This window comes from Ooceraea biroi, chromosome 5, assembly GCF_003672135.1.
Source record: "Ooceraea biroi isolate clonal line C1 chromosome 5, Obir_v5.4, whole genome shotgun sequence".
Lineage (NCBI taxonomy): Eukaryota > Metazoa > Arthropoda > Insecta > Hymenoptera > Formicidae > Ooceraea > Ooceraea biroi.
The window spans coordinates 1,239,280-1,253,186 of record NC_039510.1 but is presented as its reverse complement, the minus strand read 5'-3'; the positions used below and the strand labels follow the sequence as shown (position 1 = coordinate 1,253,186).

At 47.7% G+C, this 13,907-nt stretch overlaps 2 protein-coding genes across 6 annotated transcripts in view; one reads left to right on the top strand and one right to left on the bottom strand.

The window, feature by feature from the left end:
* Positions 1–10,643, top strand: part of LOC105279297 (growth arrest-specific protein 2) — a 28,138-nt gene extending 17,495 nt beyond the window's left edge. For 2 of the 3 annotated variants that reach the window (XM_011338958.3, XM_011338956.3), the window contains exons 3-8: positions 3,297–3,421; positions 3,890–4,031; positions 4,666–4,912; positions 5,622–5,883; positions 6,772–6,897; positions 7,277–10,643. In XM_011338958.3, the coding sequence (XP_011337260.1) occupies positions 3,297–3,421; positions 3,890–4,031; positions 4,666–4,912; positions 5,622–5,883; positions 6,772–6,897; positions 7,277–7,495 (1,121 nt within the window). In that variant the 3' untranslated portion in view covers positions 7,496–10,643. The remainder of the gene's footprint in view (positions 1–3,296; positions 3,422–3,889; positions 4,032–4,665; positions 4,913–5,621; positions 5,884–6,771; positions 6,898–7,276) is intronic. The other variant, XM_011338959.3, reaches the window with a different exon arrangement.
* A 161-nt stretch (positions 10,644–10,804) lies between these two features.
* On the bottom strand, positions 10,805–13,577 carry LOC105279298 (septin-2). 3 transcript variants are annotated; one of them, XM_011338960.3, is made up of 8 exons: positions 13,201–13,295; positions 12,804–12,921; positions 12,394–12,730; positions 12,199–12,310; positions 11,911–12,103; positions 11,697–11,824; positions 11,426–11,599; positions 10,805–11,340 (listed from the first exon to the last, which is right to left on the bottom strand). In XM_011338960.3, exons 1-8 carry the CDS (start codon positions 13,258–13,260, stop codon positions 11,167–11,169), a joined length of 1,296 nt encoding a protein of 431 aa, XP_011337262.2. In that variant the 5' UTR covers positions 13,261–13,295; the 3' UTR covers positions 10,805–11,166. The 3 variants fall into 3 exon arrangements, with proteins under 3 accessions (XP_011337262.2, XP_011337263.1, XP_011337264.1); XM_011338961.3 differs by lacking the exon at positions 13,201–13,295 and adding an exon at positions 13,406–13,577 and having other exon boundaries at positions 11,167–11,340; XM_011338962.3 differs by having other exon boundaries at positions 11,167–11,340; positions 13,290–13,389.
* Between the last annotated feature and the right edge of the window lie 330 nt (positions 13,578–13,907).

Here is a 13,907-nt window from a genome sequence, read left to right as displayed (position 1 = left end):
TCACGCTCGCCGACGGTTTTGAGGATTGATTCGTACAAACTGATTCCTCCGAGCGAGCTCGGATCGCTCGACTTACAGCGCTGAGACTACAATTTGCGACTCTCGCGCGAGCATCGGCGCTGAACCGAACCCGCAATCTCGTATCTTCCCGACTCGTTCCCGGCACGTATTTTGCATTCGCCGTTACACGTGAATAGCGCGCGAGCGACAATGGAAAGCGTAAATTGACGAGGAAGCGTTCCCGTTCGAGAGGAGCTACTCGTGCCAGTTGCCTGCACAATACTCGACGTCGACAGGGATCGTCTCGCGGGGAATACCGCGCGGATCCGCTGCAGCATTAACTATTGTGCGCCGAGGCTTCCTACCCGGTATAACAAGCGAAACAAACGAGGGACTTTGTGCAATATATCGGTGCAACCGAGATACCGGATCGAGGAGATGCGTTCTCTTCAGTTGCAGCTTCCGCCTTCTGATATCGGAAAGCAGACAACGGAATATCGCAAACGCGTGCGCCTCCTCCGTTCCGCGCGAGATCCTTATGGATATCGACCCCGCCGAAGTCTTGAACACCAAAGAGTCGTGCCCGAATGAGAAACGACGTAACGTCGCGGACGTGTATCTACCTCGGTGACGGGAAACACGGTCGCAGCACGTACTTCCGGGTGACCGAGTTCCTGTACGACGGGATTTCCTCCTTGCGTCCACGCACGTGTTCGTGGAGTCCGGAGAACTCATCACTTTCCCAGTTTGCATGATTTCTCATCGATTCGTAGCAATCAAGTGGAGATTCTTCCTTTCTTCTTCCTTTTACTTTTGTCTTCAACAGGAAACGCTATGGGGGTTTGCCTCCAGCGCCCGTAATGTATTCGCAATTCCGATGCACGTGGCCGGAACGTTGCACCGCCACGTGATGGGGCCCGTGCCGTTGAAACCCCGTTCTTTTCGTCGTGCTCGCGGTGCCAACCCTATTGTTGTTACCGGGTCGAGTCACGAGCCCGCGCTCGCGAGTTCTCATTACCATCCGTATCTACGAGGCACTATCGCTGCGCCGAGGCCCAACCTAGTTCCTATTTCCCATCGTGCCCGCTCTATATCTATATAGAGTGTCTACGGGATCGTGTCGCGACCCGACTACGAGTTTTCCTTAGACCCGCTCGTTGATCCCAGGGCTGCTCCGCCCTGAGAAAGAAACGATGCATTGACACCCGGGTTAACTCAAGTGAGGCATCATGAATTATTTCTTCTTATCTCGTGCACATAAACGGAGAGGAATATTAATTTTTTTTATAGGATAGATACTCTCATATAAATATATCGAGTGTATCGCAGTTACATTCGTCCGAGTTGCTTGCGGCCGTAAAATTTTATCGTTTCTGCGATTTAAGTATAATGCGTTCTACTTTGATAAAACTTCGATAGCCGGGGAACTAATCAATTTTCGTGATTCGTTTACGCCTAATGCCAGAAAATCTACGACGCATACGACTAATTAAAAATGTATGTACACACGAAGCGAAGAAGTGAAAATCGCGAAGGAGTTACCCGCGAGGGAAAAAGGATGCTCGCGCTTGCTCGAATCCTGCCCCACGTATCCGGTGAAATTCAATTGCCCCGATGTATATCAATATCTCTGGCGCGCGATACAGATATATAATATAATCGAATGAGACGATCGTAAAGCGCCATCGATATTTTCGCCTATCTTCGCGAGAGATAACGGATCGAAGCAAGAGAAGCGATAGCAGATAACGGACGCGGATGGTGAACGGACGCGCGAGCCGGCGCGCAGATGCGCGTGTTCCATCATCTTCCGCGCGGCTGAAAATCCGCGCATGAGTTGCTAAGAGATAATGAATATGAAGGGGAGACGGCAATAGATAACGCGGACGTATAATAGATAGTAGCTAATGGCCAGTGTAGATTAACGTGCGTGATTAACGAACGTGTTCGGGCCGGACGAGGAGAGAATGGCAACCGAAGGCGCGTTCGCCGGCAGAATTAGACACAATTTGTCACACCAGAAGTAAGGCTTCTCGTAGAGAAAAGACATGAGATGAATGTGAGAAAGAGGCTGATACAAGCATGATAGGGATGATAATTAATAGCGGCTAATAACGAACGGAGGATCAAGTACGTGATAAGCGTGCATGTTGATGTCGGGCAAAAGAGAACGGAGATAGGAGGAGTTTCTTTGTAAGGAAGATTACGCGCTTTGCGGGGACAAACGATAATCCCGGCCTCAGAGTCTGTGAGAAGAGCGGCGGTTGGTCCACAGGTGGGACCAGCCGCGGTTCGTTTCCAGGGAAAGTCTGGACTCGTTGAATATTCATCGGGAGACGCATCGCATAGGGTTTCCCGTGTCGGGGAAACGCGCGCGTTGGAAAGTTTTATTATTCGGAAAAGTGGAACGTGTGTCCTTGATCTACCGGTACCTTACGACGGCGAACGAAGCGCTGGCGTGATTTTTCGAGTCACGCACCAGTCGATGGAGTCTCATCGTGAGAGGATCGTGAGCTGACGGTTTCCTCGCTTGACCGATCGTGTCAATCACGGCGATTCAAGTTTCTTCACTTTTTTTCTTCTGGAAATCGGAAGAAGGAGAGATTCCATGGCCGATGAATCGGCCGATCCAAATCCATCTCGTTGTCCCCCTCGATGATTGATCCCACGATTGTGCCATTAAACACGTCGTCCTTGAGCATCGCGTGCTTCTGATAAATGATTTGCTGCACGATCGCTCGACGTGTACGCGTCTCTTCGAACAGGCTTCTGCGACCGACCGAACCGGCTCGGCGATCGACATTCGATACATGGACGAATCACCGTTGCGTACATCGTTGGTATACTTACGCACGGCGATTACAATCGTGCGTCCTCGATCGAGTGCCTCTTGCGAAATAAATGCGCGAGACAATTCCCGACTGTCTGCGAGACCCACTTTTTACAAACTTATCCGCAGATTATTTGCTGATTTAATTGTTGCGTCAATTGTGTAACGAACATCGTCCAGTTTTCCTTTTCGTGCGGAGATTAAAATCAATTTTAATTATAGCGTGAATCGAAAGGATGGCACGAACATAGTAATTCACAATGATTTGATGAACTCTGAATGAGAGTGAACGGTTACTCTTTTTTGTCACGATGTATCACTTCATCTTGATCAAGCCACTTGAGCATTATTGAAAGACGTTTGCAGCCTATACGTCAAGAGATACGTAGATATACGTGCGTGCCGATTGCCACAGCTACGGCAAAGAAAGAGAGAAAGCTAATAGCGCTACACATTCGAATTTCAGATGTCGATTACATAACGGGCGACAATTTCTTCGACGTGCTCGATAATGGCGTGGCCGTGTGTCGATTGGCAAGGGTTATCCAGGAGAAGGCGAGATCCGCGGTGGAGGCTGGACGGGCGAAAGGGGTAAGCACAATTTGTATCACCCTTCTATCTTATGCTTTGCATTTTAACACAACGCATTTTTCACGAGCAGATGTTCTTTCCTCAATGTTCTGTCTGATTAAGCACACGGAAAGAAAAAAGTAGCTGCCATAGCTAAAAACTGCGTGTGATAACTAAATTCAGTCGTAATATATGGACACCTAAATTTTAGTTGTGACACCTATTTTATTAGATAAGGTTCCTAATTCATTAGCTGCAAGAGCAAACATTTTGCTGTAGTTTAGAAATTTATAGCTACGGCAGCAAACATTTTTTAGCAAATCATGATTAGCTACGGTAGCAAAAATTTTTCTTTCTGTGCATCCACTTATTAAAATTCGTGTCGCAATATCAGACTCCCTATAACAGGAAAATTTGTTTCGGCGTAACAATGACAAAGGGATATCTGAGAAATTCTGTGCTCAGAGCATGGGAAAAATTTTTTTGCAGCCGGCGCCGATGATACGAGGCCGTTGCTGGGAAAACGCCGCGCGGCGCAGCTTCTTCTCCCGCGACAACATGGAGAACTTCATACAGTTCTGCCGGCGACTGGGTGTCCACGAGAATCTCCTCTTCGAAAGCGACGATCTCGGTAAAGACGCAATTAATTCTAATGCATGCGGATCAAGTAGGGGCGGCGCAGGCCGCCGCGGTTCGGCCCATCGGACGACTTTCGACGAGATTTGCGATCCGGGCACGTACTCGTCTAACTTGATGGCCGGTAATTAGGGGAAACGCGGCAATTGACTGGCGCAATCCCGCGACGGTCGAGTGTGTGGGAACCTGGTCTCGCAGTAAATTACGATCAGGCGCCGCGGTACGCAAATCCAGAGCGCGGCGAGAGTGATCCGCCGTGCCTGCGGTGCGGAAAAGTGGAGCGGCTCTCGTCGGAGAGCGGCGGGACGCTTTTTCCCAGTCGACTGGGGTTTAATTGCCGGGGAACAATTGTCGGGGAACAATGCGCGTGCAGTTACGTAAATGACGTAATCGGCGTAATCGAGCGTGACGGCTGGGCCGTTTTGAGGGAGTCCTACGCGTTCTCTTACGCGAGTAATTACTAGTCTTAATTGCTAGCAGAGGCCGTCAATGACTTGATGAATCGGTAGATGTGTCAAGGATGCTGCAAATACGTGCGGAGCAATAAACAAACGCAAACGTCACGTGCGGATGGCAAATTTGTCATCTTTCATTGGCGCAAGCAATAAATCTGCCATTTCTCTTTGCAGTTTTGCACAATCAGCCGCGAAACGTGGTGCTGTGCTTGCTGGAGGTCGCGCGACTTGCGGCTAGATATTCCCTGGAGCCGCCCGGTCTCGTGCAGCTCGAGAGGGAAATCGCGGCGGAGCAGGAGCGAGATCTTCATTGTTTGTCCGACAGCGGCATATCTCACAGCAGCCTTGTCTCCTGGCAGTTCCAGTCGCCATCGCCGACCGCGACGCCCAGACCGCCGTCCGAGAAGATCAAACACAGCAGGTAAATAAGCCATAGGATCTCTTCTCGAGGGGCGCAGAGGAGCCCTTTTCGAGAAGAAACGAGGATGTCTGCATATTTCAGCGACTGATCCTCCTTCTGCGTCTCCTCTCAGCGTGTCTATCGTGGAAATCGGTTGGGATGTCGCAAGGAAGAAACCGAAACTCGCCCGTTGCGGAACGCGTGAGCTGTATGCTCGCATAATTTTCTGTTTCGCTTACGCGGACAACGTTTAGACCTCGAGCGTACATTCCGGCTCGTTTACGACAATAGATTTCCCCGTCGGCCTAACAGCCGTCAGCTGAATGGGCAATTCCGCGAGGTGTTACCGCGAACGGAGACCTCGAGTCACGTCGTAACGCAACTCTGTAGGAGTGGCTGAATTTTATGGTGCGCGAAGCTTACAGAGCGTTGACGTTAAAGGCGCCACGGCGGCCGTTACATTGCGCGCTATTCGAGATAGGCTGTCCGCTCTATTAAAGTCCCAAATTGTTTAAATAAAATGTATTTCTCCACCCGATTATCGTTCTATAATAAATACATTTTTTGCAATATATATTATAAATAATTGCAATTTCTGCTCTTCTGGTCTTAATCAATCCGTCTCTCGCTGGCAGAGGGCTTACCCAATTGTTTTCAACTATTTTTAGAGACATCGCTAAGATTCGTAACTTTGCGGAAGCTTTTGACACAAAACTCTAACGCCTTTCAGCTCGGCATCTGAAGTCGCGACGACGGCCACACGATGGTTGGATCCGGTGACTGGCGCCACGCATGAACCCGAGATGCGAAGGTCCGTTAGCGACAATGGCCCTACTGGAAGCGATGGAGTGCCCAGTGACACCACCGAGGATGATTGGTCTCGCGGTAGTCCCGAGGATCCGGACGAAGTGCCGTCACCGTCAAGTTCGCCATCGCCATCGCCAGCCGAGCCACCGGAGCACACCGGTCCGATAACGGAACTCGATCGCAAGGTATCGTACTGCTATTATCGAGATAGCTCGATCGTATTCCGGAATCTCGATGGCGAACAGTAGTCGCAAATTAGTTGCGTTCGAAAGTTTCAAATTGTGATTTATTATTTATTTATTTAATCATCTTGATAATTATTATAATTTATGAAAAATCGAGGTCTGATGATCTTTTACGTTTGATTAAAAGTATTTCATCATCGCGATAGCCATAAATAGCTCTCAACGACACTCCATTTATCGAGGATTCATTCTCCTCTGGGGAATAAAAAGACCCTTCAGGATTGAGACGTCATTACGCGATGCACAAACACTGCCTCCTTCCGCATAGTGCGCAGAAGGAGAAGTGCATAACGGCGAATTGAATAATTTATATCTTCCTTATTAATGTTAATGTACCTCGCCAACGTCCCCTACGGCGTGGCGCACGTTACGGCCGTATCCTCGCGCATCTCGTGCGTATCGTTGGGAAAACCTCGGCCCTACGGTTCTCCGTGGCAGCTGTCGCGCCGCATTACAATCGTCGTGAGAGGAAAGGAACGCGCGCGGGGAAGCGGAAGGGACAATGGGAACTGGCGTTTCCTCGCGCGCGCGTCTCTGCATGTCGAATTCCTGCATGCCTCACAGCGGAAGTTAAGCGCTTTACGGCCTCTACATCTCTCTGTTCGGTCGCTTCATGCTCCGTCCCGACGACACGTTGAGGCGATTTATCTCGCGTGATGCTCGATCGTCCGTCGTCCGTACGGTAACAACGTAGCTGCAGATCGACCGATCGCACAAAAAACTGCCCGCCTCTATAGATATATTCCTGAGTTCTTTTCCTTTAAGTACATTTCTTTCGGCTCGGTTTCCCGCATCGCGTGCCAACTCCGTTTTTTCTTTTGCTCGCAGGTAAGAAGAGCGACCGAGGCCGTCCAGAGACTCTGCCAGTGCCCATCGGAAAAGTGCTCCAAGTTGAAAGTGCGCAAAGTCGGGGAAGGTCGCTATCACATCGCGGGACGTAACGTCTTCATCAGGGTACGTGTATATCGATTTTCAATTTTTTACAGATCGGGATACGGTCTGTAGAAAATTTTACACAGCGGATTACAAATCGAGAGATTGTGCCAAGTATCATTAACGTTGCAAATGTTCGCATTTTGTTCGTATTTCGGTCTCTTTATGTTTCTTTTGATTTTTTCTCGCCTCGTGGAAATCCGTACTCTATAATTTAAGGGTTTTGTTAAGGGGCCGCCGCGGGTACCTGAAGATCTCGAGATCTCTCTTGAGATCTCTGCCTCTCTTTCTCTCTTTCTCTCGAGGGTTTCCCTCTCGTCCCTTTCCTTTTGTTCGCAACGTCGCGGTGGCCCTGTAATCGTGCCAGCTGCTAATGACCGCGCCGCTGACGTGTTCGCAGCTTCTCAAGGGGAGACACATGATGGTGAGAGTGGGCGGCGGGTGGGACACCCTGGAGCACTTCCTGGCGAGGCACGACCCCTGTCAGGTGAGGGTCCTCAACCGCGAGGGCACGCCGCCACCAGCTCGCGGCACCAAGCACGACAGCTTCCTGCACATTCGCGCCAAGTATCGCAGCCCGCCGTTGGAGCCGAGCCTCTCACGTCGATCGCTCGCCTAAGAGCACCAGCACGTGTAGTGGCCTAATCGTGCGCCCACATAATTACGCGGTCCCCTCGGGGGTGCACACGCGCGTGGCGCACGTACGATTTCACGTTATGGCCTGCAACTGAGCTTGACGTCTATCCGAGAGCAAGACTATCGGAAGACAAAGTGGGGAAACCACTGAGACAAGTGATTGAGAGAAAGGAAGCAACTTTTGTAGCACTTCCGGCACACTGCATTTGTACATTAAACGTACGTGCTGTACGTTATCTACGTTATCTACGTAATTATCTTTACGTAAGCGTGATCCTCGACAGTAACTCTCTCGGATAGACTGAATTTCGCTGTGACACGGCGCTATCATGCCCACATCCATCTCTGTCTCGTCTCATGGGAGTATTCTTGACATGATCGGCCGGCAACTCGATGACGGACGTCGATGAACGGACGCGGATCGGTCGACGTGTCAGAAACGACGCAACGAAACGTGGCGACTCGAGTCATCGAGCAGGAACGGCGATTTCCGCGCACGATTACATTCCTTCTTTCCTAAGTATACTTGTCGAGTATTCGCGGGGGGGAAAAAAGACGACCGCAATTCGCAATTCCCAAGAATTTGCGGCCACCCGCGGCGCACATTCCGATATTCGTGCTTGCGAGTAGCTATCGTTCCTCTATCGGGGATCACCGGCTACGCACCGCCTACGACAAGCTCGCAAGATGCCTCTCTTCCAAATCCGTAGCCACTCACGTGCATCACCAACTGTGTCAAGTGCATTTGTCACGTACATGCGTACAACATAGCTCGATCACGGTGTAGAGACGCACACAACTATTTTTATTACAGAATAGGAGCAGGTATTCAGGTATGCTCGGAGAGCAGACGCCTGCGTCCTGTCGAAGCATGTCCTCGCTGATGCGTGATACGCTCTGGTTTTCCCGAAACGCGATGGATAACGATAACGAATAGCCAAAGTTCTGTATCCGAGATTTGACCCGCGAATTTACAGAGACTTTGTCTATTCAGTATTATCGTATCGCATGAGACCGTAGTACGTTTTCGTCTCTTCAGGGTACCGAGGGTAATCAGCATCTCTCGGAGATCCCTCGACAGGGCTCAGGGAACGTGATGCACTTGGTAGTGGTAGTGTCTAAGATCGCAATGACCAAATTTATTTTGAGAACCGCGTCTTTATCAGGATTTCGCTTCATCGTATATTACTAACGAAGAAATTGATAATAATAACAGTAATTTTTTGTACGAGTAACTTGTAAACTGAAACATGCTGCGCCTGCGTGTGCAATAAAAAGGAGACAAAAGTGCAATTAAAATCTCAGGTAGAGTATCGTCGTCCATACAAACGTGTCATGCCTTAAGAAGATCGATCAATGATTTTCTCGACGAGATTCGTTCGCGAATATGTACACTGATCTTTCCCTCAAGCAATCGTCGTGCCAGTGTTACAGAGAGTTTGTAGTCGAACTGGACACGCGCCTTTCTTATCACTAGCTTGCAACGTATCTTTGAAATGTACTCAACTTGAATGTTCAAGCTCGCTTTGGTCATTGCTGTATTCATACATATTCTTACAGTGCACTCTCATATTTTGCGACGCGATCAGGCACTCGTATCGTATAATAATCGCGCGGGGTCGGCCTGATTTTCTTACACATTCAGTATCACAAGAATCAATCTGCCAATTAATTATATCGCATTAAATTTGGCAAATTCTTTCCTCTATGTTTATTTGTATTATTATGTATTATATATTGTACGATATTTAAATGAGAATCGCGCGCTAATTATCATAAAATATCGTATACTTATATCAGAAGCTTCTTCAAAAATATTCTCTATCATATCTTTGAATGATCGTTACTTGCCAGCTCGCGATTCTCATTTCAGTCGGCCCTGCGACTCATCGACGCGCACTTTAACACTCGATTAATATTCTTCAATACGCAACTTGTACCGCCTAACGTGTAAAGTGCTTCACGATTAATCGTCATACACATATATATATAATACATATGTATTTTGTACTTTTTTATATAAATAGGATAAGGGATCATCCACGGTCGGCCTAAACGTTAGCCGAGATATCATTAAAAACTGTATCAATTATTCCGCTTACAGAAGTGCAAGAGCACGGCGTGCAAAGGGATGCCAAAGCAAAGAAACACGCGCCGACGAGTGTTATCGGCCCGCTGAAGCCGACGAGTCGTCATCTGCGCGCGATCCGCTTCTAATGATCACGTCGAACGGTGGTATTTGCTTTCACGGATCTATATCTCCTGCGCGCGCGAATCACCAGTCATGCAATCAGTTCACCGTCGTTCGAGATTATCCTTCGCGACGTAGAGTCTTATTACGACGTAGAGTATATATTGGAGGGCAATTTCTACTGGAGGGCTTATTACGTAGACATAGATTTAGCGAGAACCATTGTACGCGCATTGTATTGCTGGACACAGGGCCTTACGTTGCACAGACACGATCAGACCGCGAAGTCGCTTCTTATGCTTCGCTGTTTTAATTAAATAATTCAGTCGAACGCGATTAAACCGCCCTGCCTAATTAAGCTGATTTCGCCATATTACGTAAACTGTAAATATACGTTGCTCTGACGACATCGACGGGATAGTTGATTTAAGTTTATTAATCGTACCTGCGTTAATGTTCATCAGCGGATCTTGAGTATAAGTTGTGTATTCTGTATGTTTGGGTAAACTGCTTTTTATCAGACATTATGTTTGACGTTATTCGGATCTTTCGATCTTTTGCAGTTGTCGAAAGTAAATGAGAATATGTGTGTCTTTCAATGATATTGAGATTATAAAATTTGTTGAATTATTATTATTTGTAACGAGGTGTCAGAGCGGTTTAAATTGATAAGTGCGCGTTTTTAAATATGCTATTGTCTTTCTCGATGCTGTTACGTTTCAGCGTGATATTCGGCTATTAATTCATCAGTATCGCGCTGCTTACATTCACGATAATTGTACGAAATTTTCGTAACAAGTTTTACAATTTCGTTTAATGTACGGTATAATGTATGATATGCTGCACGTATATATTATCTTAGCCGATCAAGTTTAAGTTCGAAGATATAATTATGTCGGTTGTTATATTTTGTTGAGCAATAAAATATTTGACCACGAAACGCTTACAGTATTCTTATTTCCCAAAAACATGACAACGTAATAAATTATGAAAGAACTTTTTTACCCTAGTTTTTCATTTGCTGTACGAAATTTTTATTTTCCGAGAGCGCTTTCGCGTAACGCTGCTGTTCGATATCGCAAAATTAGTTCCAATTAGTAATGTACCGGCGGAGTGAGATATCCTATTTTTATTTGCATACTAAATATACATTTCGTACAAAGGCAAATTAAGTAGAAATTAATAATATTAAGTAAAAGTTTGCTTAAACTATCTTTTTTTTTTAATATCCTTCCACGTTGGAATATATGACTTAGAGCGTATCCTTAAAAAACTTTTTGGTATATATGCATATAAGTGAATATTCCATTATAAAAGATAAAATAATACTAAAATAAAGAGATACAAGATCAGGTATACGTACAATTATTAAAATAGTAATACTATTATTGATAACGATGCAATTAAAATGCACGGCCATGTCTTTCGATGGTATAAAAAGGTATCTTACGGCGAGGCGCCGTTCACTTCTTCTTACTCTTGCCCAGCGTGAGCGTGTGATGCTGCGGCTGTTGCGCGAATTGCGCCTTTCGTCTGTTAAACTCCAGTATGTCATCCTCCAATTTCTTGCGATTTTCCTCCAACTTTTTCTTGTCCTCCGCGTGATCTTTTTTCAACTTGTCAAACTTATTGTGCAACTGGAACGTACAAGAGGATTCAAGTGGATAACGAGACGCGTTAGCAATGATAAAATGATGACCACGGCGGAGACGATGGCGCTACCTCTTTCTCCGTTTCCTTCAGCTCGGCTTCCTTCTCCTTCACTCGCGCCACGAACATCTGCCGCATCTCGTCCTCCTTCTGCTGCAACTCCTGCAAGTGGATCGACCGCTTCGCTTCACACGTCTGCTGGAAACTCACTGGCTTGTTGTCACTGTCAACATCGCTGAAGCCCATCTGGAAATTCGGCAATGAGCAATGAGAGAGAGAGAGAGGAGGAGACACGAAACGACAGCTTTGCAGGAGTTTGGAAGCCTGTACCAATCTTCTTTACCTGCTCCAATCTTCTTTTGCGGTAAAGTTCGTAGTGACGGCAGTGCGTTTTCTCGCGCATGTCCTCCATATTGGTGCTTATCAGCATCTCCCGTAATTTCACGAAGTCACAATGAGACTCGTTCTCGACTGTAGCAGAGTTTCTAATTTAACGAGGCCGCTCGAGTGCTGCCGGCACCTTCCGGTCGATTGAAACGGAACGTTAACAGCCTTACCTTGTACCGTGCCCCACGGATACTGACGGGAACGCATCATCTTGTTGCCTATGCGGATGAAATCGGTGCTGCCGACGACGGCGAACGGCACGTGAGTGTTCATAGTGACATTTATGTCCGCCACGCTCTCGTCGTCGGTCGGGAACTGGTAGATCTGTATTCCGTTCGTTTGCAATTCCGATATGATTTTGCTCTGGAATCGCAGGCATTCTCGTGAGGCATCGTGACGCAAAGGGGATCACACGAGATCAGAATAACTGAATAATTAGCCAAGCAACCGCCACGTACCTTAAACTTCTGTAGCTCGGTCTTCGATATCGTATCCGCCTTCGCGATAATTGGAATTACGTTAACTTTGGAGTCCAGTTTCTTCATGCACACCAGATCGATGGATTTTAAGCTGAAAACACAGATCAGTATAATTTTTGCGACATAATAATACGTAAATTATTTATTAATAAATCGTAAAACTGGTTTACACACCCATGGCCAGTGGGACAAATGAAATAAAGGCAGATGTGAATACGGTTGTCGTGGTAGGTCGCCAGGTTGCGTTTGATTTTCAATTCCTCCTGCAAGTAGGCCTCAAACTGGGCGTCTATGTAGTCAACGACCGCCTTGAAGCTGTCCTCCTTGTTAATCTGATCGCCGTAACCGACCGTGTCGACAATAGTCAGCTTCAGCCTGACGTTGCTCTCTTGCAGCTCGTAGGTGTGCGCCTTGAGCTTCACCGACGGCAGACTATGTGGGCTGGGAGTGGACTCGAAGCTCGTGTTGAACAGCGAATCCATGAGCGTCGATTTCCCGAGCCCAGTCTCGCCTGTAAGATGACGGGTCGTCAAGTCGGCTACGCAGAGCCTTGGCTACCCTGCTAGAGCAGGGTTATAACGTACCAATGCAGAGGATGTTGAACAAGAATCCATTTTGCACCGACTTATTCACCAGCTGGCTGGGCAGACTGTCAAAGCCGACGTGACCGGACAACTTCATGGTACGCAGCATCGCTTCCACCTAGCATGGCAAACAGAAACCACAAATAATGCTGGCAAACAATTCTACAGAGAAAGATGAAGCGATTGGAAGCTCTGCTTCCATAAGTGGATAAGACAATCCTATAAAGAGAGGTGCGTCACTAGGTGTACAGTTATCATGACTCGAGAGGGAGAAAGGGAAAAGAGAGCAAGCCAACACCCTTCAGCTCAATATACACAAACTCATGGAGATTCTATGGGGTTGATCCTGATACTTCAATAAAACGACTTCTCAAGAGGAAAGCTGAAGGAGGCTTACAATTGATGAATGCAGGTACACTAATTCTTTCGTGAAATCGGACAATATTTCGTGAATCATCAAGTGCACCCAACTTCCTAGCGACGTACCACAAGCACACACACATGTATAGGACTAGAAGGTGACAGTGGCGAACCATGCACGGGTTACGGGCGCCGTGTCAACGAGCCGAGCGGTGCGTGGAACGGCGGAATTCTCGCAGTACCTTAGCGCGGTCAATATCCTCCGTCGCCATTTTTCCTGCGTGCTCGCGTGGACGCAACGTGAGGCCGTGAGTGAACAGGTTTTCGAGTGGAAATCGCGAGCCACCAGGCCGATCGCACCAAATCCGGAACGTGCGTGCGCCAATTGCGCCGACTGACGCGGAATGCTGCTGCAGGGCGCAGCACCAGTCACCACAATCGAAACCGCGTTCGATTGCAGCTGCTGCGATTTGACGCTTCCGGCATCCGCGGCGCGTGTGTGCGCGCAAGTATATACGTGTGCACCACTACTACCCGCGCTTATTAAAGCCATAAAGACGGAATTTAGATCGCCAGATCGAGAGAGTGGCTTGGAATGCGAGAATGAAATCGCGGAGTCACGCACGCGACATCGAATCGGCCATATTCGACCGCGAGGCGAGCAAGAATCTATTATTTCCGCTGCGCAAGTGATCGCGAAGGAATTTGCACGCGGGACAAATAATTAATTTAACTTCCATCCAA